This window comes from Pyxicephalus adspersus, chromosome 7 (assembly GCF_032062135.1).
Source record: "Pyxicephalus adspersus chromosome 7, UCB_Pads_2.0, whole genome shotgun sequence".
Taxonomy (NCBI): domain Eukaryota; kingdom Metazoa; phylum Chordata; class Amphibia; order Anura; family Pyxicephalidae; genus Pyxicephalus; species Pyxicephalus adspersus.
In genome coordinates this window covers 46,273,553-46,299,443 of record NC_092864.1, presented here as the reverse complement: position 1 = coordinate 46,299,443, position 25,891 = coordinate 46,273,553, and the positions used below count along the sequence as shown (strand labels likewise).

At 38.0% G+C, this 25,891-nt stretch overlaps 1 protein-coding gene across 1 annotated transcript in view; it reads left to right on the top strand.

Moving 5' to 3' along the window:
• The window catches only part of LRP2 (LDL receptor related protein 2), a 118,921-nt gene that overhangs the window by 3,282 nt on the left and 89,748 nt on the right, over window positions 1-25,891 (top strand). The window contains 3 exon segments of the mRNA XM_072419091.1: window positions 21,345-21,452; window positions 22,598-22,714; window positions 23,461-23,577. Of these exon segments, the coding sequence (XP_072275192.1) occupies window positions 21,345-21,452; window positions 22,598-22,714; window positions 23,461-23,577 (342 nt within the window).

Genomic DNA, 25,891 nt, shown 5'->3' with positions numbered 1-25,891 from the left:
GACTGAGGAATGGAGGATCAGGAACGGCCACTGATCACTTCTCTGTGCTGCCGCTTGCTTGTCCTCCGCTCTCCATAGAACAGAACGGCGCTGGGTGTACAGCACTCATTGGTTTATCAAGTAACAAATATTGTTTCCATTTGCAATCCTTTGGTTTGGTTTAGAGAGCTTAAGCCTATATTTTCTTCTTCAAAATTGTAAACCCTAATATTAAGATCTAGCGACTTTGGGTCCTGTAAGCAAGGTTACCCGGGTCTGCCATACACAAGTTACCTACCAATTGCATGTATATAGCATAAGGTTAAAGGGTCAATCTACCAAAACTGGCTGTTGAGTCATCTAACAATCTTATCTCTGTTGGTGGGATCTCTGTGTTGACCTTCTTTTGTGAACATGAAGAGGGGTTTCTATTCTCCCTGTTGGATTTTTAATTTATTTTATTACCTTTGCTTATGAAGAATGCAAAAGGAGGAGCTGGAATATGCAAAAATTGCAGGAACAGCCAAAAACAGGACAGGTTAAGAGCTAGGCATTGTGGCAGGGGGAGGTCAATGTTGGAGTAGCTTATATTAGGATATATAGGAGGAAATATCCCTTTGGGTGGACTGACCCTTTAACTACACGGCCATACTGACTGCTGTTGACTCTTTTTGTTTTGAGACATCAGTGTTAATTAAGGTTATGTGTATGATTGGCTCTATCTTTGAGAATCTGACATTCCCTTACACATTTCCTTATGGGAATCATTTGCTGCCATTCAAACACATGGGCCTGGAAGATTACAAAGAGGAAGAGTTTTAGTGAAGGTCTGGTTCCCTGTTTTATAATAGAGCCCAATGTGTTAACGTGAAGTTACTAGAATTACTTGAACTAGATTTATGATATCCATTCAGATCTTAGTTTCTTAGCTCCACCATAGCACCATGGAATTTTATTCTTCCTGCTGCATCAAAGAGGAATTTCCCTCCCCCTACTAAAATCTCTGTAATGTAAAATAAATGGAAACAAACAAAAAGGAGCAGTAGAGGGCCTTGTAATGGTCACAGCAGGTGGTTGGACCTGGAAACTCAAGTCTAAAGATCTCACTGTTGGAATCCCCAGGAGAAACTGCAGCAACAAAATCTAATCACAAAGAAATACCAGCTTTGAGTGGGATCATCCAAGGACAGTTTGCATTAAAGCATGGGCAAGGAGCAGCTTTTCTCAAACTTTTTAATTGGGGGGGAACGATTAAAATAATTTTCATGTCTTAGGGAAACCTTGCTATAATTACTTTCCCTACAGCTCAAATTTTATATTAGTGTGGTGGTCAGTAGGGAGAATTGCTGGCCAGTGTGAAGAATGTCACCCTTACAGATTGCCAAAACAATCATTGATGTCAGTTAAAGTGACCTAGGAAGCACAGATTGCTGACTGCTCAAGGAACAAGCAACCTCTGTAATTCCCATTTTTTTAAGAAAAAGTTTAAATGGCCTGATTTGGAGCATGTGTCCCCACCCTCAATTAATAAAAGGGTCTCTGGACAAAGAAGGAAGGGGCACAAAGTATACATACATAGATGGACCCCTGAAAAACACTGGCATAGAGGCTGAACAGTTAACATAGGTATTATAAGATCAAACATGTACAGAAATTTTAACAACCCATAAGGTTTTAAAACTTACTGTCATTATATGGATAAATAAAAAGCATTTTAGATTGGATGCTTTGAATTATCACATTTTTTCACATTACCTTTTACCTTCTAAAATGGACCACTAGGAATGTGATGTAAAGCTGCACTCTGTCTTTGGAATAATAAAACCTTTATATCATCAGCATGGAACTTGGGCACTGCCAGTACACTTTGTAGACATAAAGTAGTAGGAAACAATTGCATGGAAGGTAGAGGCAAATCACTTGTGTTTTTGATTGTCTGTTGCAAAACAACCGTTATACTTTTTTTGGCAGGAATTAGCTTTCAGTGACAGTAAATACCTCTCTTGCTTCTAAATACAACTCTATTGTAGAGAAACCTTTTTTTTCACTTCTGCTGAGAAACCAAAGTTTCTCAACCTATTGTTCTCCAGTGTCTCCTGCTGCACCTGCCAACCTGCATGGTTCAACTGTGACACAGAGTTTGGCAAATGGAACCACTGGGAACAGCAAGGGACACTAGAGATCATCATTAGAAGTTTTGGTTTCTCAGCAGATGTCAAATTCTCTTCAACATCTTTATGTGCATTTAAAGTTTGGCAACAGGAAATATGGCAAATATTAAAGAATCCTGAAAATTACTATAATACAAATGTCTGTGACTGTAAATACTTTTTGTGCCATAGTTTTGATATCATCATGGTTCATTTGTCTCCATACAGTTTGCTGCATCCCAGCATGTAGAAAAAATTCAGCATTTTGCATTTTACAAGCGTTTCAACTTTCAACCTTATACCTAATGCAAGTAAAGGATTTGTAAAATGTGAAGTACTGCGCCAACACTTTTTCCCTGTAGAAAAGGCAATGGTTCCATGGGCAATGGTTCATCATATGGATCATATAAATATGGATAAATACATACATTGCCATTGTATGACAGCCCCAATGGAACATGATGTTGGTCTTTCCAAGTTCTATTACCCTTTTCCTGTTTTGTCTTGGTTACTGTAGTTTGCTTGTTTGCAGAAATGAATATTGTCAGGTCTGTGCCACAGACACACAAGATCTTCTATTTGCATTGCTCTCATGTCCTTATTTGACCAATATTTTGAGGTGTACAGTGTAACATGAAAGTGTGTGTGCCCACTGTATACTTCTGGGGCTGGCAGCTTTTTGCCTTGAAGGCAACTGGATGCCCCAGTACAGCAGAATCACTCCAAATGCTTACAATGACAGATTGTTAGAACAAAGAATGTTGATAAAGAAAAAGCTCTGTTGTTCCCACAGCTGTTCCCTCCTACAGGATCAAAACCATATTTTTTATCTTAAATTTTTTTGTCTAAATATGCTGACAGCTTGTAGTGTCAGCTTTTCACAGGATAACCCTTGGTGCCTGAACATCGACTGCATACCCCCTACATGCAGATTCTGTATGCTAGAACTCTGGGGATTTTCTCTTTTTTCAGAGGGCCAGTTCCGCTTTTTAATTGGTCCTCTTTTTGGAAAATCGTTTTTTAAAAAGAGTAAACTTTTTTTAATTGAACAGGAAACACATTGTAAAGTAAAGTCAATGACAAGCAGTGACCCCCTAAACCACTGCTGTGTTTTGTAGTGTGGTGGGGTTGGATAATGGAGGGTTAGATAATGGAAAGAAAGTGCATGGTGGGGGATAGATATCCAACACTGAAGAGAGAGACAGAGGCTTCAGGACAAGGTGTGATAGTAGAAGAAAAAGGCCACCAGAGAGCTGTATGCAAGTGCTCTTCTATTGTATGGACCTTTTTTAGGATAATCCTGTGAAGATGACTTCTCTTGAATGTCACATCTTCTGGGCTAATATGAAGGGTTATATTATAGAGAATGCAAAAGGAGTAACCCTAGAATACCTTTTGGGTTTATTCACACATTGGGCCTGATTTATTAAAGCTCTCCAAGGCAGGAGAGGATACATTTTTATCAGTGAAGCCGGGTGATTCAGCAAACCTGGAATGAATCTGGTGCAGGGTTGAAACATTTTCTAACAAATAGCAAATTACTTTTTAAGAAATCAATTCCAGGTTTGCTGGATCACCCAACTTCACAGATGAAAGTGTATCCTCCCACACAACTTGAGTGGACAGATTATCATGGGAGAACCTTGGTGATTCAGCAACCTTGGAATGGATTTCTTAGAAATCATTTACTGTAGCTGGACCAAATCTTTTCCAAGTTTGCTGGATTACCCAGGTTCCACCATGATAGTCTATTTTCTCCAGTGCTGGAGAGCTTTAATAAATCAGGCCCACAGTAACAAACAGTGCAATGTCTTTCATTCTAAGTAACACTTAACACACTAAAGCTATGTACACATGTCCAACGGTTCTCGCCCGATAATCAGCTCAGGGCCGATCGGGTGAGAATCTGTCGTGTGTACAGCGCCAGTTGTCCGAACGACCATCCTGGCGGATTCACAGAGGATCCTAATGCAAGGAAAGATCCTTTCCAACGACTATTATTGCACGTGGGTATGGGGCGTGCAATAATAGTCATTAGACGTACCTGCATTGTAGCACAACCAGGTAGTGAATTGAAGTGCATTCAATTTTACAACAAAGGGGTCATGTGTGTAAACACTGCAAAATAGGAAAGGGGTCCTTAGAAATTCTGGCAGAGATCTAACTCTGGGGGCTTTACTTTAAATACAAGGAATCTGACTTTCCTTTAAACATTTCCCCATAAGAATGAATTACTGCCTTTGAAACACATGGACCTGGAGGATTTCCATGAGGGAATGTTTGATTCCTGACATAAAGCCCTAGGAGCACCCAAGACAAAAAAAAAACAGTTTGACTTAGCCCACCAGATTTCCCTACACCCACATAATACCATTAAGTGGACAAATGCCCCAAACATGCAGTGGAAAATCTGCAGTAAAAAATGCTTAAAAAACAGTAGAAAAACATCAGATAAAACAAAATTAACCTGCATTTAGAACCATAACAGGCCATAAAAAGATGTAGTTGCAACACTGAACATTAATTAAATTGGGAGCTTCAAATCAAAATCAAAGATTATTTTAAATGTAAGGAATCAATTTTGTACATGCTGCGTTACAGAAACAAGGAACCTGACTGACTTAGGAATTGTCACTTCTAAGCTGTATAAACATATGTCTTTGCCTCTCTGCTGCCAAGATGTTGGTGCCAGGTCACAGACACTGCTAATACTCAATTAGTCTGATTATCTTGTACAGTGACTACCATATCCAAGAACTTTAAACCATCTTAAGCTGGATAAAAAGACAGAAAACATGGCTCTGTGAAAAACGAGCAATAATAACGACAATGCTATGCTGGTTAGGAAGCATATCATTGTATTTTATAGAATTCATTGTAAAGGATGTAATATTGTTATATGTTTAGGCAACCTCCCTGATTTACCTATTTTATTAAAGCCTGTCTAATTTCTTGGCTGGAGGATTTTCAGCATCATGTAGCCCAGCCATTCTCAACCAGGCTTCCCTGATTGCCCATTGCGTTCAATGACCTCCTATTAGTTGTTGCTTGCACCACACGGCAGAGCCAGCTGCATAAAACCAGGGACCATTTTAACTACCCGTAACAGCGTCATTGTGACCACTAATGTATGGAGAGTTTTTCCCATTGGCAACCAAGGCAAGTATACATTAGGCAAAAATTTGATATAGTAAGAGTTTCCCCACACCTGACAATTATTTTGTAAAAAGTTACGTGTTTCCCTTTTCTCCCTATGCTGACTGTCCCTGCACATTTCTCCTTTTCAATCATAGAGGCTCTGTATTCCATGTGGGCATTACCACCTATACCAAAGAGAACATAATGAAGGTAAAGATGGAACAGAACTGATAATAATATTTCCTTAATGGCTTGACCCAGAGATAAAGTACCACATATTTTTCTTAAGTAAAGGTAAAGGGGGGGGGGGGGGATAGATGGTTAAAACTATAGCTGAGCTTCAAAAAGTAAATCTCCATTTTTAAGTATGTTTCACAGTACATGGATGAATCATTCACATGTCACAAGTTTGTTGTAAAACCTCCTGCACATAATTAGAAAAGATTCATAATGGTGGTATCATGATAGAGATGGAGCCACTATGGCAGTTAAATATAACTACTTTTTTTGCCCTCTACTATACATTTCCTATACTATTATTGGAAATTTAGGCTGTAATCTGCATTAGGTATAAATCCATCGCCAGCACCCCTTACCCAGCTGCAGAAGTGCAGCACTCTTTAGCCCAACTTCACCTAAATTTCCAGTTGTGTTCCTATATGTTAACCTACTGGAGAGTTTTCCCCTTTCTTCCCTGTAGAATTGGAATGCAAGTAACATTATTCCAACTGGAACTGAAAACAAAAACACATTTGATTAAGTAAGGGGTAGACCTTCTACAATAATATTGTTGCTGCTTTCCTTCCCAGCCTGAAGAGAACTGCGCCCTCCTTTTCATGTACATTATTTACAAAGTCAGGAAGTGAGGAAAATTCTCCCCAATGGGTTCACAAAAAATTATAACATGTTTTTGCAGCAGCACCGCCAATTTGGAAGGTGGGTCCAAAGTGTGTTTTGCCTGTGTGCAACTTTTAATAAAATGAAACTCAAGCTGACTGGAAAGCTTGGGGGGCATTCTGCCCAGTTAGCCAGTAAAAGTATCACTTTAACTATTTTCTTTTTTGAGTTTTGTCTGTACAAGAAAAAGAGAACACAATGTTAGGTATAAACTGGATATATTTTTCATTTCACAAGACCTTCCCCAGTTGCCTCTAATAATTTACTCTTGTGGGGTAGTGAACCACATAAGGAATTTGCAAGTTCATCACCTAACGTTTCAAAACCTCCAGAAATCCAAGTTAAAATTTGAAAGTAGTAAATGAGAGGGTAGCAGGTCGGATTACATACTGCTGCAGTCACTAAAACCAAGAGGCAAAGTCCAAATTAAAAAAGGTATCAGTGGCAAGGTAAAGTAAGATTGATGTGCAATTGATGAAAAAAAAACTTCAATAGCTTTACAAGACAACCTTAAATGTTCCTTCACATGTCAGACTGAAGAGAAATTTGAGAAATTAAATCCCTGTTTAATCCAGATTTATTTTTGTGTGGGCATTGGGCAGGAAATGAGCAAAATGCTTATGAGGTATCGCATAATTCAGTGACATTAAGTATAAGTATTATTTTATGTCAAACACATTAAAATGATTTGATTTTTGATATTAAGTGATTATTTGAGATTATTAAAATATGATTTTATTTTTTTCTAAATGATTGGATTAGATATATACCTGTATTGTTATGAACTGTAATACATGAATTTATAAATAATCTATATAAATATATATATATATATATATATATATATATACAAAACTTTCTTTGGGTATATATGGTCCATAGGTATAGTGCGTGGCTTACTGATATATAATAAATAAGCACTGTATGTATGTGTAAACCATATATGTATGTATACTGTGGGATATATATATATATATTTATTTATTTATATTTATTTGCTGTTAAAAAGAATTTTATTTTACAAACCAAACAATCCATGTGACTTTATTGTAGATTGTAAAATAACCACATACAGTTTAATGTTGTATTAAATAGTTAGTTATCCTACACATCCAATATTTTCTGAGCATTGAGATCATTTATTTGTAATTTCTGAAAATTTAATTATTTTATGTTTAGATTTTAGATATTTGTATTATGTTTTTATCTGTGTACTGTTAAAAGCAATCAAAATCATCAGGACAGAAAGCGATGAGTAGCAACAAGTTCAATAGGTCAGATTTATTAAAGTTCTCCAAGACTGAAGAAAATAGACTATCATCGGAGATCCTGGGTGATGCAGCAAACCTTCAAAAGACCTGTGCTAGGAATTAAAACATTTGCCAACTAATAGCAAATCATTTTTCATAAATCTTTATTAGGTTTTCCTGGATCACCCAGGTTCACCGATTGTAGTCTATATTCTTCAGTCCTGGAGAGCTTTAATACATCATGCCCAATGTGAACCTTAATGTGGAAATAAACCCAGTATATACCCACCATCTTCTTCCTTCTTCTCTTCCTCATTCCGATCTTTGGTCTTTGGCCAAGTTGATTGGCTGGACCTGCAAATTTTACAGACCCGGCACCCGCAGGGGAAGTCAAGACATGCTGGGTATCCTGGCAGTCAACGCTAGGCTTCCCATATGCAGCTCAGTGAATTTAGAACAGATGAGATGGTGATAAGACAGATAAGAGCGCCTATTGCAGAAGGGACATTGTCTGTTCCTCTCTGCAATAGAGCCCTGCCTGATGCCAAATTCAAAAGTGGAACTTCAAAAATAGGCTCACAGACAATGTTTACACTGCCAACCACAAAGCTAAACTAAAACAAATGTAACCTAGTTTATCTACCTCTAGCAATGTGGTAACCTAAAGGCTAAGGTTGTCCCTTACAAGGAATAGAGGAATATTTTACAATAGGAGTATGTACTCTGATGACCAAGGCCAATGGTTAGACTTCATCTTATTTTGGAGAGATTTCCACTCACCTCCTGTATAGTCTCTGTATATTATATGAAATATATGGACTGAGATGATGAGATATTAAGAAATAAGCATAGCCAATACAAGCAAATGCAATGATTTGACATGTATACATGTCTTCTGTGCCTAAGAAGCACTGTCCATCTTTGGGACCAAATCTTTCTGTCACTCCTTGCTTCTTCCATTGCCCTTACAAAATTCTATAGGAGGCATTTCTATATCTCTCCCATACTGTTGTGACAAGGTTGGGTGATCCCTATTATTTAAAGACACATAGATTGTCTTTATTAACAAATGTGTTACATTTAAAATCATCCATCTGACCTCAACCTAAGACTTCAAACCTCCTGGATCACTGATTTACAGGATGACACCCAGAGAATCATTAGGTGATGTTTTTGAGTTGATGGAGGCTAACTGGCAATGTAGCAGAATAATCTAGTCAGTTCACCACTGCTTAATGATTGCTAAATGAGCCATCCACTTCTTCTTCTTTTAGTTAATTATTGATCTGGATAGTAACTTGTGTATAAGATTGCTATATGAATTTATATATCAATTCAACTCAGACAACAAATAGTGAACCCCAATCACACTTTGTGTTGTGTTATCATTGTATGTTAAGGTGTGATGCATTATGGCACGCTGCATTTTGACGCCTATTCATTTTAAAAACTCAAATCTAACCTGACTTTTTTTTTGTTTCTCCAAGCATGTGCATTGTGGTGCACTGCAATAGGGGTGCATTGCCCATTACTGTGTTGGCTTGTTTTTGGCACGCTGGAAAATTCCTTATGTTTTTGCTATGTTCTTTATCATTCAATTATTATTGAAAAGTAAAAAAAACTTAAATTTATCAAGTCTCAAACTTACCATTTTATGATATGGGACCAATTTCAACAGATTTTACTGTTTTAAACCCCCTGTATAGGTTCTCACATCACCTACCTATTATATCAAAAGTTAGACCTCATATACCTCACAGTCCTTCTTATGGCTCTCTACTGCTGGAGTTTGAGATGAAGGCAATTTCTCATTTAATCACAACAGTGATGGGCAGTATTATTTATGGAGGACATATGCTCAAGAATTCAGAACTGTTTGGTGATGGAAGGGGTTACTAGAGATTTTTTTATGAAATAAGAAACTCGCCAGTAATCTTTGTCATGGGTCCTGTCCACAATACAGTGATTTTAGATTTAACCCAAAAGGGGTCCAGGTAACAAGTCATACTGGATAAAGATATCTGAAGGCTGACACTGAACTGCAAAGTACATTAGTCATCACATACATACTGTACTTCAATTAATCATTTAAATAACTCAATAAAGTTCAATAAAAACGCTCTATGTGATTTTAGGATGTTTAACAGATTGAGTAATAATAAATTCCAAGAATAAATACCACTTTAAAAAATGGAGGGGTGCTGGGAAAATATGTCATTTATGTCTTCCATGATGGCAGTCAGTTGTTCCAGCACCCTTTCTGAACAAAGTCAGAACACATAAAATATAAGATGGGAATATGCTAACAGTGTGCACTTTTTAGTTCTGGCATTAACCATAGGGGGTTATATATAGGTAGACCCCGGGTTACATACGAGATAGAGACTGTAGGTTTGAACTTGTATGAATGGTTGTAAGGTTGAATTTGTATGTAGGTCAGAACAGGTACATTATTTTAATAAATGCAATTAGGACAGATGTTTATCTCAACATATTATTAGGCAGCATGGTGTGAGTTAATGTAAAAAATCCTCACTGCGAGTTAATCACAAACAAAGCAAAAAAATCTTTATGGAGCCTAGTCATTCATTAACTTCTGGAGCAAGCTGTGCTTTGATTTGCAAAAAGAAACAACTGCAGAGGCTGCAGTAAGAGCTCACCCCCTAAGATCACCCACAACCTCAGCTGTGCAGCAAAAGATTTCTTCTACAAGTCATGCAAACTGGCCAAGCTTTGTTCTGCACACAGCAAGCAGGGAAGCCCTGTTTGCATCTAGGAGGCGTCTATATGTTGGATGTCCTTAACCCGGGGACTACCTATATTATAAATAAGCTTCTTTTAGCTTTGTAACTTCATAAAATTCTAGTTTAAAGTATTTCTGAAGCCAAAACCATGTCCTCAGCTTTGCATTTGTGTTAGAACATCTGTATTGATTTTTAATATTGTAACCAAACATTGCCAAGATGAAAGAATAATATACACACTTCAGCACGTGATGGTAAAACCAAACCAAACCAAAAGTGATGGTAAAACCAAACTTTTACAGCTATCACAAAAGCAGGAGGTAATGGACACCTGAAAACTGTCTAAAAGAGGAAATCTTCACAGTTGCTTTTGTGCCTTCCATAAAGGAAGTGAATAACATCTGACAACACAAAAACATACAGAGATTTTACCAATTCCATAGTTTATGTACAATAAAAAAAATTAGATTTTACCTGCACTTTACATGTCTTGGATTGGATCCCCATGATGCTCCTTAGCTTTCAGTAGTGCTGAAGTGTGTATATTATTCTTTCATCTTGGCAATGTTTGGTTGTATATTTAAACACTGGTTAGAATAATTTATAGAACTGCCAACCCCCCCCCCATTTGGCCCAGCTCTGCACAGTCCTGTGCTCATTTGGTTTCCAAGGTACACGTTAATCATAGCCCAGAATTCCTTCTGGAAAGGGTTAACTGCTGTGTAGCCGCTGTAGTCGGCAGCATTTAATCTCATTCATTTGAATGGAGCTGTGTGGCACTCCAGCACAGAGTAGGGGCTTAGCCGCATACTGAATAGAAGCCTTAGTGTGTATTCTGGCAGCCGCCTGGCCACTGCAAACTAACTGCATTTGGTGACGTAATTCATTCCTTGTTTTTATATCTTGGTGCAATTTGTTTCACATTGTAAGGCGAAAGAGAAGATTTTTGAGGACAGACTGCTGGTCTTCAGTGTTGTAGAAGAAAGGCAAATTGGCCCTGCGTCCCTTCACGTCTGAATGAGTTGTATAAAGCATAAATTACTCATTAAGAGAGAATGTGCTCAGCAGAGTCTCACTGTGGATTAATAATTTGTGTGATTTAAATTTGGGCTCTGTACACTGTAGAGTTTAGGCTTGCAAAAATAGAACATGTGACGGGGGTCATACTACTTTCATGGTTTGGTGCCAGCTGCTAGGACAGTCACAACTTCTCAAAATCTATACCTGGAAATATTTGGCCCTGGAACTACCCACAGCCTGCCTGTGGTTTAGTTACCTGCAATTCTGATTTCTAACTTTCTTCCCCTGTACTCTTTTCATTTTCTCTGGGCCTCTTTTTAAGATAATTATGAACTCTAGGTCAAAAAATACTTTATTATTTAGATGCAAACAGTATAAGCACCTGAATTTGACGTCCTGTAGCCCTTGTACAACAGAACTAGAGTGTGAGAGGAAGAAGCGGTATTAGAGTGCTAGCTAGAGTGTAAGAGGAGTAAATCAGTTCATGTGCTGACAAGATGCATGCTGATGGGAAGAGAGTGACTGAGATGAACTCATCTCTGAGCTTCTAATCTTTTCACCGTCCAGTAATGAATTGAAGTGAGTCCCAGACAACCATGGCTTGGAGGATGTGGGTTAAATGATGCTGGCCCACAAACTGAGGTCATCTATTGACAAAAAAGGTATTGCAGAGAATAGCCCTCAATAGGCTTTTTTTAGTCTTGTTTTAGGTAGACCTCTACTATGCCCATTCAAGGAAAAATCCTATTTTTGGATACTCAACTTCTGCAGGCTCCCTGTCTCTCATATTTTTTGTACCTGGCGGTATTGGTACCCTAGGAAAAAATCCTCCCGTCCTCCCATGTATTAGGCACCCTTGGGCACCTTATGGCTGAACTCCAGCCTTGCCTACAGTCTTTCCCAGTTAAAGGCTCCTCTTCTGTACCGAAATTGCTGACTATGATCTGACTATACATTGTAAGCTTTTAAAAGTGTGGTTTAAAAGCTGCAGCGAGTCAAAAAGATCCTGATCAATGGTCAGTGTCCAAAACTTTTGAGCCTTTTCTTTTTCAGCTATACTGTCCTTGGCCTGTCCCTTTCATACATAACGTTGTCTAAAGCAATCAGCATGCACATACAGCCTGCTTAGGAGCACCAACTCCTCCGGACCGCCATTTACCCATCAAGGTATTTTACTATTTACAGAACTGCCAACTCGCTGCTTGCCTCAATCCTGAGGGCCCCCAAGCCCTAAGTACTGAGGGCGGGTGCTGTTTTTGGGAAGCTATTTACAGGACCCTGCTGGTCCTCACCTCCATCCATGATCTTCCTAAAATGAAATCTGAAAGGCAAAAAAAAAAAATGACCATCTTTTATTTTTCTGACAGAAAAACATCTCTCCAAGGACAGTGGGATATCAGGTTGTTCTCAAGACTGAAATCTGTGTCACAACATGTGACAAAACATTCTTTCCTTTTAATTCTGGTAAAAAGAATAGTCGATTCTAACAAGTTGGGCAAGTCTTTGTGGAGATTATTACTCTTTCTGACAGCTGTAAACATTCAGTATAATCCCCCAGGGACCCACTATAAGACCCAATCTTTACCCAGTTCTGGCAAACAGTTCATGAATTGGAGAGCTGCTTGCAAACAACAAATCCCTGTACGGCCACCCCAAGGCTAAAGCCTCAGTTGCCTTACCTAAAGCCGATCTAATTTCCATATTAAACATTTGAGGTCTCCTGCAATTTGTTTGCACACACAAGGCTCATTTTCCTCTTTGTTATTCCAAACCACATTTTGCATAATCAAAAGCCTTTATTGTAATGAAAATATCCTTCCTTGTTTCAGAGGGAATGGAGTTTGTTCTTCTCCCCTCCGGCCTCTTTCTTCATGTTCTTGTTTTAGGAAGTGGATTGATGGAGAAGGCAATTGAAGGATAGCTAATGATTAATAGATTTGTTGCATTATTTATAAGGGAATAACTTGAAATAGTCCAAATAAAGTTATTAACATTCTCCAGAACAAGGGGTAAAAACATCAAATTATCACAAATAATTAAAATATGTCAAAGTTTGGTGGTGATAATGTACTGTGTTGTAGGTTGAGGGGGATTAAACAAGGTTGATATAGGGACAGATTAATTTAGATGCTTTTAAGAATTTCGAAACCCTTCCAGACCTGTGGTGTTAAAGTGCATGGCTGACAGCTCTCAGGTATACAGCGAATTGCTGCTGTGTGGAGGGAAAAGGCAAACTGCACCACGGGCAACAAGTTTTGCACACAGCTGCAGATCTTCAGGCCAGAGAACCATAGTGTGATCTGCTGCAGAAAGGGGTCCCAACCACTCCCATTCTCTTGGCAGACCTCTGTGGCTTGCCATGGGTCTAAGGGCCTACATAGAATGAAGTGCTGATCAGATAACAGATTGTCCCTTCTTCTCTTTTGTCAGACCTATAAAAGGGTGATCAGTATTCTTGAGGTGTGATCAGTGAATAAGGTAATTAACCTAAACTGGTAATCAGAAGCCCCATTCAAATGAATAGAGTAAATGATTGCCACTTTTTCCAAATTCGTACTTTTTCCAAATTCCTATTATTTTAATTTTACATTTATATTATTATTAGTAATGGTATTAATAAATTGTGTTTATATAGTGCCAACATATTACCGTACATTAGTAGTGCCGTACATTAAATAGGGGTAAAAATTACAGTCGATCACCATTATGGTGGAAAATAAGGTTCAAAAATAAACTTTTCCCTGATTTTTGAACATACTACACCCGAGATCAGCAAACTTTTTTGGCCACTAGGCCATTTCAGGGGTTGGCAGGAGCACACTAGGCTGGACTCTCTTGAGTCCCGCCCTAATGGCTGCGCCCCCCACCATGAATGCCCCCTGAAGGGAAAACCTTCTCCTCCGCAATATATAGGGAGGAGAGGGAATGTTTCCTATTTACCCTGGCGGCAGAAGTGTTAACGCCGGTCGCAGTAAATAGGGAAGGGAGCCACCACACGGAGGCTCAAAAGCCACATGCAGCTCCAGCGGTTTCGGTAGTTCTGGCTCCACCGCGGGTTGCCAGCCGGCATTAGGCTGGACTGGCCAGGGGGCCTTAAGCCAGAACAAACTACTGGCTAGGCCGTATCTGGCCTAAAGGCTGAAGTTTTCTGACCCCTGTACTAGACCAATAAATGTATTTCATTGCCTTCCTTGACATCAGTTTTATTATCATTAGTCAGGTGGAGCAGTATCTGTACTCTCCATGTAACTATTTTATTGTTCATAGGGCTATTACTTTCATCACTTTCCATATTAGGTTTAAATAGTTCAAATGAGCAGGTCAATTAGGTACGCTTAATGATTAGTTCTATGGCAATGTGTATGGCAGCAATTTGTGTCTCATTTCTGTAGATTTTATGAACCTATTGATATTAATTATCCACACTCATGAGTGTAACATTGTCTGCACCAGTCATTATAGACAGGGAACTTTTGACCTGATAAGCTTGTGCTATAAAAGATTTTGTAACTCATTTCTGGTCTACTGCCCAATCAGCATTCTCATTTCCAGGCCAGCACTGAAGCACTATTGTTTTGCAATAACTGTTGTCTAGTAGTCCGCTCCAAGTGATTTAAAGTGAAAATTGATGTGTTATTTTAAGAAAAATTCCTTTTTCAGGGAAGAAAAGACAGCCCAGCAAAGGCATGTAGATACCTCTAGCAGCCAGTAAAAGTATTATGTATGGCAAACTGAACAAAACCAAATAAATTGTCATATAGATATGTGTCTTTTTGTTATTTGTTTTAATTAGACATATCTAAAGCCAGATGCATGTGTAACTGTAGGGAATAGGTAAAGCTCATTTTTTGCCATTTGCAAGAAATGTTTCCTTACTTCCTGGAGACACCAGGAAGTGAGAAACAATCACTTCAAGACAAGGGAAAATCCTAAATAAGGCCACTCAAACAACCAGGTTACTGTGCAGTCCTGTTTTGTTTGGCTCCTTGTGGATCACATTGAGAGACTGACATATATCATGGAAAAGAGGGGATGTCACCAATGGATCCACATACATCAGTAAAATCTAACTGGAGACCTACATCAATGATCCTATTGCTGGCAACAATTTTTCCATTTTGCTGGACTGTTTCCATACTAGCTGGACTAATGCACTGTCCTTTGTACTGCACTAGTGAGTGAGATTCAGGAACTTTCCAATCCACCGTTTGATACTATTAGGGTAAATAAATGCCAATGAATTGTGATTCTGCTGGAAATACTGCAGAATCGTGCATCTGACATGTCACTTACTCTTTCTTCCCTGATCCGATCAATACTTAAAATATATTTAATAAAGTAAATATATTACCCCCACATCACAACCAAGAAGAATATGTAAATGTCACTCTCTATATGGAATGTGCCAACAAGTAAAAATACTTACTGTGACCCACTGAATGATCTGCCAAGCTTGAGGTTTACATTCACCTTTGTAAACCCGGCTCCTATTGCTGTCTATGAGACTGGAAGCCAAAGTAGATCTATGGCCTTGCCCAGTAAAATGCCACTTTGGAGGGTCAAAGTCAAGGACATCAGCCTTAGTAAGTATATATTTGATAACTGTACCCCTTCTTTATATGTACTAATATTTTTTTTTTTAAGTTTCGCCTTGGCCTGTAAACAATTTGATTTAGATATTAATGTGATAAATAAATGTTGTCATATATATAATATTATCTCAGTATCCACAAATAAATCATTACAAGCTGCTGCTGTCCTAGGTGCTGTACAGGATAATAGATCATATCTTTTTCTGGCTGGGCTGAGGAAAATTTTCGCAGGCCCAGACAAAACAAAAATATATCTTTATGTTATGTTCTTTTATTATGTTATGTTCTTGTTATTTTTATATTATGTTCTTTTCATATTTGTAGATATCATTTTATTAACTGTTTTTGTCTTTTTCATCCGGGGACCAGATTACATAGTTTGTATTTCCTAGTGGGTCAATATACCCAAAACATGTGGTAACAAATTTACTTTAGTATATGGTGTAATACAGTGCATATTAAAAAAATATATTTAATATATAATATTATTACACAGTATTTATATAGCGTCTACATATTACTCAGTGCTGTACAAAGTCCATAGTCATATCCCTTGCTTTCCCTCAAAGGGGCTAACAATCTAATGTCCCTACCATAGTCATATGTCAATGACTGAAAAAATGGACTTAGAAGATTCTTCACTAGAGAATGTTTGGTGAAAGTGAGATTCTCTGCTTTATACAAAAACAGAATTAACATGAATGTAGTGCAGTTCTCAGCACATTCTTAAGATTTTTCACGTGTATTAATGTAGGTTTCCCCATTGATATAATTAGTCTTTTGTGCACATGATACAGCATGTGTACTTTAGATTACAATTGATCAACACATTTGATTTCTTCATAACTGACCAAGGAGAGAAAATCACTTTGTTGCAATTAGTCAGATATAGATTTTTACTTTGGATTCATCTCAGATTCGTTTGTTGCCTTCACATGCTGCAATGCTGAGGTTGTTTTAAATCACATTTCAGTCATCAGAAAACAAAAGCTGTAATAAGAACTTCCGGGATTTCCTTTAAAAAGGTGAACCTGGCACATAAAGCTGATTTGAGCCTATTATTTGATTGCATGTCACCCTTCCCCCAGATACTTTTCTGAGTTCATTCATCTGCTAATCTGAAGTGTGAGGTTGTTTGCAATGATTTCCTGGCTACTAAACACATTACACTCACATGGCACAGTGTCCTGATCTGTGCTCAGTGTCGGGCGATGGAATGCTCACAGCTCAGCCATTCTGTCTCACTCCTTGTGTTATATACAGACGTTGAATTTGTGGAAAGTCTTCTAGGGCTGTAAAGTAAGGCTTAGAACACAGGAGCAGATCTGCTGCCAATTTTGCACACACATGTATGTAATCCTGCCTATTCAGTTATTTTACCTGGATAGAAAGCAAACAGAATTCCAATCTGATGCACAGGATCATTTGTACACAAGAAAACTTGCATACTTTTCTTTAGTATTTACCAAAACATTCCTAACCTAACCCAAAAAATCATTGTATTGCAATTGGTTGGCTGCTAATATCTCTGTGTTTGCAATGGTTTCCCCCACGGGTATTCTGGCTTCCTTATACATTCCAAAAACATACAGTAAGGTTAATTAGCTTCCCCCCATGTTGACCTTAGACTGTGGTAATGACATATGACTATGGTAGGGACATTAGATTGTACGGGACAGCCAGTGACTTGACTGTGCATAATATGTTGGCACTATGTATTTACTGGATATTAATAATAATCTGAATGTTTTATTGGATATGAATCTAGGTGGAAATGACAAAAGGTGTTGTGTTGTCTTTAAATTCACCCCTACTTTCCACCAGTGTTGGATATAACAAACAGTTGGCCCCTGTGCAGAACTGATTTGGTCCCCACTGAGGCTCCTGTTGGCTTAGGAATGTTCGGACTCCCTCAGACAGCGGCACACTTTGCACCTCCCTATGTCAGCCCATAACTTCTACAGTTTAAGCCTGCAAAAGAAGAGTAATAATACTTACTAGTCCTGCCCAGTGACAACAATCTTCATTTTCCTTTAAAAGTGGAGAACCCAACAAATCCCAATGTATTAGATGCCTGAACCCCCCCCACACACACACACACACAACTCAATGTCTGATGTTGAATATTCAGGTTGCTGCTGTAGTTCTGTAGTGTAAAGATCAGAGTCCCTTCCTGACAATATTGATGATGTCCTGATGATGTCCTTCTTTGGTTGTGATGTTGTACTTTGTTTTTGTTGGGATTGGATAGAGTGTTAAGAGTTCAGAACCCCTGTCAGGTTTTATGAGGCTATCCTGATGACTGCTGGGACAGAAAGTGAAGAGAAAACTTTCCAACAGAGATGGCAATAAAATGCTTTTTGTTATTCCTATTTATTTAAATAGCACCAACATATTACCCAGTGCTTTACATTATTCCTAGTCACATCCCTCAGGGGAGCTTACAATGTGATGTCCCTACTACATCCCTGTACAGACATACAACGTTTGTTGCTGCAAACAATCTTTCATGATTGTTGCTAGTGACAAAACCACAAATGAACTCTGTACACGGGGCGCCATTCTGTTCTAAGGAGCAGGGAGGGGGGAAGACAACCGAGGGGCACTCTGTTCTGCAGTCCTCCATTGAAAAGTATATATACTAGATTTTTGAGCTGTTTCTCTTGGAGCAACAATCATTTGGCATGTATAGCTTAATGCCCCTAATGTAGCCTTATGTGAGTTTTGGGGAAAGCCAATGAACCTACCTATGTTTTTGGAAGGAAACCCATGCAAACATTGGAATACCATGCAAACCCTGTACAGCATGTCCTGGCTGAAATTAAAAAAATGAGACATCCTGCAATGGGGGAGTGCTAAGAACTGAGCCCCCTTTATAAGTATTGTTATTATTATTAATAAACAGTATTTATATAGCACCAAAATATATTACGCCATGTTTTTACACCTGTATATGTTGTGTTGTGTCCTCATTGGGATTAAACTTTTACTTTCTGTGCAGGTGACAGCAGGAACTGAAATTGGGGGGAAATACCTGTGTTAGGTACATAGAAAGCAATATAAGCATTAATCCTCACACATATCAGTAGAACTTTGGCTAAGTCCTGGTAAATTCTATTATGGTAAAATAAGAGAATATTCTTCCATCAGCAAGAGAAGGTAGAGAGATGCATTTATGGCTCATTTTATTATTAATATTATTGTTATTATTATTAATATTAAACAGGATTAATATATCACCAACATATTGAACATTGTACATTAAATAGGGGTTGCAAATGACAGACAGATACAATCAGTGACACAGGAGGAGTAGAGGACACTCATTCACACTATTGTGTATGTAAAAACATGCATGTGTAATTTTACCATACTTCATTTTACTGTGCTCTGCTTTTTGTCTTGATTTTTTAGTCATATTTTGTACAGTTTTTTTCATTAACTTCTTCTTTCATGCCTTCTAAATGCATTTTTATGCATATTAGTGCTTATAATGCAATGCGCTGCAAAAAAGTGCAGTATGTGTACATTTTTTCCCAGTGCATTTTGCAATGCATTTTATGTTTTATATATATATTTATATATATATATATATATATATATATATATACACACAGTATACTGTAAATATAGTGTCATATTGTAATTTCCGTTCCTGGAATGCAATTACTAGAAAGGTAACTTTATTTAAACATCTCAACGTCTTTTTTGTTTTTTTTTTCTTAATCAGCAGGCTTAGTAAATTTCTAATCTTGTCCAACTCTGCTCAATGATAGAGCTCAGAGATTCCAGCATTCATTTGTACATTCCATCAAAGTGTTTTCTGCAAGGGAGGCTGTTGTGCTGTAAAGGTGGTTTGATAAGAGCCCTGCACCACCAACCCCAGACCTGTACCACCAACCTCCACCATACATTATTCCATAGAAGGTATTTGGGTGTACACATATTTCTGTACCACCCTGTACCACCATTAAACCAGGGGAAATTTCTGACCACTTGCAACATACGTTATAAATCAGGATGTCATAGTAAGACAATCACTTAAGAGTAAGTTATAAGCACCAAGCAGATCGTAACTTCACACTGACATGTTTTAGCTTCCTGCTCATTGATTGTAACACGTAACATAAGGAAACAAAATCATAATAACAGTATTGAAATATTTATTTCAATACTGTTATTATTTATCTATCATTAGTGTGTTATTTTATTACTTATATCAGTATTTATCTATCATATGTGTGTGATTGTATTACTTATATTGTGGTACAAAAGTAAAGTATAATGGTTTCCAATAGCATCTCATTATTTCTTATCATAGCTATACTTGAATAATTGTTTGTATAGACAAATTCTCTATTTTGCTACTTTGCAGATGTTATAAACTGTATCTGAATACTCGGTGTACTCTGATTTAGCAAAGCTGCAGCCTTTGCTGGATTGTACAGACACTTGATAGGTGAAAAAAGGTGAAAAAAAATTACATTATTATAACAAGACACAGTTAAAAAGCATCCGTTTATTTCTTAAAGTAAAAGGAAAATGAGATTGGTTATTATTATTACCTTTATATATAAAGCACCAAACATATTATGCAGCACTGTACGATTATCAGCTCTTTAAGGCAAGGTGCTTCCCTCCTCCTTTGTCATTGTTTGTACCTGTCTGTCATTTGCAGTTCTTATATAATGTGCAGTGCTGCATAAAATGTTAGCAATATATACATTTGGCTTATTAATAATATTATTATCAATACCAAAAATAATAATAAGACATTGTTTAATATGACAAACATCACTATGTTGATTATTTCAAGTGTATCTAAAGCCCTTGTGTGAAGATTCCCCCATGTTCTTACAAGTGCTGAAAGAGATGACAAATCTAAAATGCTGAGCTGTAATCAGAACAGGAATAAAGGGGAACTCTTCCAGTTGCACACTTGCTGCAGTGACATCAGATATTTCCTTCACTTTAAGAGATACCATAGCAATTAAACACCAACTTTCTAAAGGTGCGTACACATTTCCAATTTTTATCGTTCCAATCGAACGACGAACGATCGATTGGGCAAAAAATCGTTCGTAAAAAAGTAACCAACGACGCCGACGAATGAGGAAAGTCGCTGGAAACGAACGACCGGACCGGCGGATCGGATTGGACGACGATCGTTGAACATCGTTCGTGTGTACGGTCGTTCGTTGATCGTCCATGTTCAGAGCATGCGTGATGAACGAACGTCCGTTCACTTTCCTGTCTTGCACATAGTTCCTCTATCGCTTAAACGATCGTATCTATTGTGTGTACAATATCTACGAACGATCGTGTCGTTACCTCTATGTGCAGTATCGGTGCTATACGATCGTTCATATATATCGTGCAGGAACGTTCGTCGTTCGTTTTCCGACGATAATAATTGGAAGTGTGTACGTAGCCTTAGAGTGGTTAGAGACACTTTATGAGTTGGTTATATGTTTTATTTGGTCTTTGGCAGTTTTCTTTCTTTTTTAACCTCTTTTTTTAAGGTCTCATGTTTGTCAATCTGTTATTTATCATGTTTCGTGTTGCTTTGTCTAGCATGTTCATCAAGTGATTTCCGCTGTTCCAATGGACGCTGTATTCCATTAGGCTGGAGGTGTGATGGGTCTGCAGACTGTACAGATAATTCTGATGAGACTGGCTGCCGTGAGTACCAATATTTGTTTCCTCACACCTAAAAAGAAAAATGTATTAGTTTATATTACCCTGTGTATTAGTATACATGAACTCATTTAATAGATGTTTGCAAATGAAGCTTCATATGAATTCATATTTATTTTTTGAATGCTTAATGGTCCAAACAAAACTCTCTAGTACAGTGCAGAAAAAAACCCTGCAGCTCTGTGTAGCCAAAGGGTGATACCACTCTGTCCTATTGCAGCTTGCTTCTTGTTCTTTGCCTCATGAGAGCTTCAGCATGGTCTTGCGTTTTGCTTTGTACTGTCCTTCTCTTATACACTGTAAAAACACATTCTGCATCAACTGCAAATTATTACATATATGATGGATTAATACCATTGTGCATTTCTATAGTAATAATATTGGTTCATACTACCGACAATGAGCCTGAATGTCTGTGATTGGACTTTCAAAAAGATAATATGAAGACAGGTGTCAGGTAGGTATACTAGCAGAATATTCTTTATTGTGTCTCCTATTAGAAGGGCTTTGTCTTTGCAAATGGGACTGGTGCCTAAGAACACTTTGTTCCCAGGCAGTTGCACATACTTGAAGCTTTCAATAACGTAGGTCCAATCCATTATTGTGTTTCAAGCACTTTTAGAATAGGAGGATGGGAAATCATCTCCAAACATCTTATAGCTCTTTGGCTGTCTGGGTGGGTTTCAACTGGGGCATGCAGATACAACTGGAACAGTTTGTTGAGTTATTTTTTTCTAGCTAGAAATGCAAGAGGGCAAACACTGGAGCCTAACAACAGGCATACAACATGCTCTGCAGTATTCGGCAAGAGGCAAACTCAAACATGGCAAGGTTATTGGGTAACACATCCCTACACATATTTGGACTAAAAAATTTATTACTTATTAGCACTCATATATTTAATTTCCATTTTCCATACAATAAAAAGATCATTTTACTCTTATTGTAGTTTAATGCAACACATCTGCTTTTGGGTGCATTTAGAATTGGGTAAACTCTAAATGCTATGGGTTACTTCATGATGGATTTTAAGTTTCAGTAGCATATCCTAATATTATCAGAACACAAAACTTTTTTTATTTTGTACATTCGTTTTTTTTTAAGATTTACTATATGATTTATTCTATCAGCTCCACGCTCTTGTGCATCAAGTCAGTTCCGGTGTGGTGATGGAGAATGCATCACTCGATCGTGGGTCTGCGATGATGAAGAAGACTGTAATGACGGCTCTGATGAACAGCACTGTCGTAAGTGAATGCCTGCAGGCATTTGCAATAGGGCACATGCATATTAGGATCAGAAAGCATTCACTGTATATTTGGATATTTTAAGAAATTAAATAAATTCTGATCATAATGACAGCAAACTACACTGAATGTAATTCAACAGAACCAATAGAGCAAGGGTGCATTAATAAAAGTGAAAGGACTGAGCCACCCAAAAGTGATATTTTAGGTTGGTATTGCCTGGGGAGTGGTGAGAGCCCTTTGATTCTTTTATATCATAGATTTTCCAACTTCAATATCTCAAGCCATAATTTCACAGCTCACAGCTCCTCTCACAGCTCCTCCTGCTACCTTTTTTATTATATAATATATTTAAAAGTGCCAACAAGGGGAAAGGCATCTCCAAGGTGTGTAGACCTAGTAAATTACCTTTAGATATATTTTCAATAGAGAGCTCATATGTTGTTAGAGATATCAAGAGACCAAGAGGCTTTTAGTTCCCCAGCAGTTCCAAAAAAGGCACTAGTTAAAATATGATGGGTTACTAAGTGTCAGGTCTCTTTGTACATAGTCATTATGCTTTGCAGTGCATGAATAAAAAAACTGTACCTACAGAACTATAAAGTAGAATGGCTTGGCTTTAATCATGCACAACAAAAACCTTGCAAAAAAAATGTAAATTTACTGGAAATAAGGGTTTACAATTTTTACTGTGTTGTATATAAATCTGTATACCTGGTACAGCTATAATGACATTATTTTTCTAGCTGGTAGAACTTGCTCCAGTCAACAGTTTACATGCACCAGTGGTCAGTGTATTCCAGCAGCCTACAAGTGTGACCGAACGAAAGACTGCACAGATGGCTCAGACGAACGTAACTGCCGTAAGTCCTTAATACCATTGTCACAGTATAATATAACTAATAAGTGTTCAAATTTCTCTTGTGTATTTAGCAGGAAGAGGGCTGCAGAGTTGTCACGGGAAGCTGCTAAATCCCATGTCAATCCAGAAATGAAAGTAAACATGAAAGTCCTTAATATATAGGCTTTAAAGAAGGTACATGACCCAAAATTTAAGTATTTACAGATAAAGTGACCCTCCAGTGCAGCCCTTACAACACCTAAGAGGAATATGCATGAAAATGTAGCAAATGTAATGCTACAAAACTCTTTCAGTTGGAACAGGAAAAGGATGGAGACTATACCATTGCTACAGGTGATGCTCAGAGACTGCAGACATGCAACAAGAGACTATGGATATGCTACAGGACAATTTTAATTTGGAAGTCAATTCAAAGGTTTCCTTCTGCTTCAATAGATTTTTCATACTGCTACTACTCCTAGGAAGAGAAACTTTTTACCAATAGGAATATGAATAATATTAGGTTCCAATAAGTTCCCTGGTATTATATTTGATGTTGTAGAGCAGATGATAAGCTTGTAATTGCTAAGTAAACAAACTTGGAAGACTCAACAGATATATTGAAAGTAAACAAACAAATTAAAAAAATCTTGTAGAAATTTAGACCTGTTCTGTGCTCTCTATGTTAGCTCAAAGAAACCATTTAGCCCTTCCTGTCCTGCTGTGGACAAAAAGGGCAATGTGAATTGTTAAGTACTTTAGTAAAAACCATGGCAAGACTGGCACAACTTAATGCACAAAAATGTTGTGTTTTCAGGCCATAATAGGGAATCTGGAGTTGCACGAATGTTAGTTTCTGTTTTTGTAAAAGCTACAGTAAAAGTAATGTGAACATTTTAGGAAAACAAACAAAACAAACAAAGAACTGTACAATTATATTTGCAGTTGTGAAATAAAAATTTGCTATAAATGTGGTGTGAATAAACACAAAAGCATGACATAATCACATCTTCAGTAAAAGAGTTATTGTCTAAATAGAGTTTCAATGTCTTCTTTTGTCCTGGAAGAATCCAAAAGCATGAAATCCGGTAAAGCCGGTATCAAGGTGAAACAAATAGTCTTTAGAGAAAGGAAAAGTGTTGTGTCTGGACATCCAAAACAATACCTGCTATGTATTTATTTCAAAGTAGATCCAACAATTATTTTATTAATAATGTAAACCTGGAACAATAGGTCTTTAGAGAAAAGAAAAATATGGTGCCAGGGCAGATCCAGCAACTCTGCAAGTTTAACAATATTAAACTCATAGGGGCATGCAAATCATAGCATAAAGACCACAATACATTGCTCATCCTGCAGGTCTATGATATCCTCCCCAACTAGCCCAGTCAGGCATTTTTGTGCAACCATCAGGGCCCTAGAAGACAGTCTATGTTCTCCTTACCTATTTACCACTAGTATATCTAGTCTATCAATGTCTCCTTATGTATACCCCCAGCTTCCAACCAATCCCATAGCATGTACACAGTCTCTGGCCATCACCTCTAGTGTGTTTACAGTCTTTAACCATTACCTGTATTTTGTCTGCAGTCTCTGACCATCTCCTATAGTATATCTGTAGTCTCTGACTAACTCTTATAGTATGTCTGTAGTCTCTGACCATCTCCTTTAGTATGTCTGTAGTCTCTAACCATCTCCTTTAGCATGTCTGTAGTCCCTGACCATTTCCTATAGTATGTCTGTAGTCTCTGACCATCACTTGTAGTATGTCTGCAGTCTCTGACCATCTCATATAGTATGTCTGTAGTCTGTGACCATCACCTATAGTATGTCTGTAGTCTCTGACCATCTTCTGCAGTATGTCCACAGTCTCTGACTATTTCCTGAAGTGTGTCTGCAGGTTCTGACCATCTCCTGCCCAATGTCTGCAGTCTCTGACCATCTCCTAGACCACCAGTCGCCAACCGTGGTCCTGCCTGGTGCGACCCCCAGCAGGGTCCTTCTCCTGACCCCACTGATCATGTTCTGTGTAGTCACAGCCCTGCGGTACTGTCCCCCCAGGATGTTTAAGCAAGCAGGTCTGAGCCTGCGAGCGAGAGTGGGTGGGTTCTGGCATCATCACATAACTCTGGGGGACGTTTCTTCCCCTTTAAATGACACACGCATGCAGAGGATTTAAAATATGAATTTAGTGCTCCATGAGGTCCGAAAGGTTGGCGGCCACTGTCCTAGACAATGTCTGCAGTCTGTGATCATCTCCCAGACAATGTCTGCAGTGTATATCCATTTCAAGACAATGTTTACAGTGTCTGATCATCTCCTGTAATATATCTGCA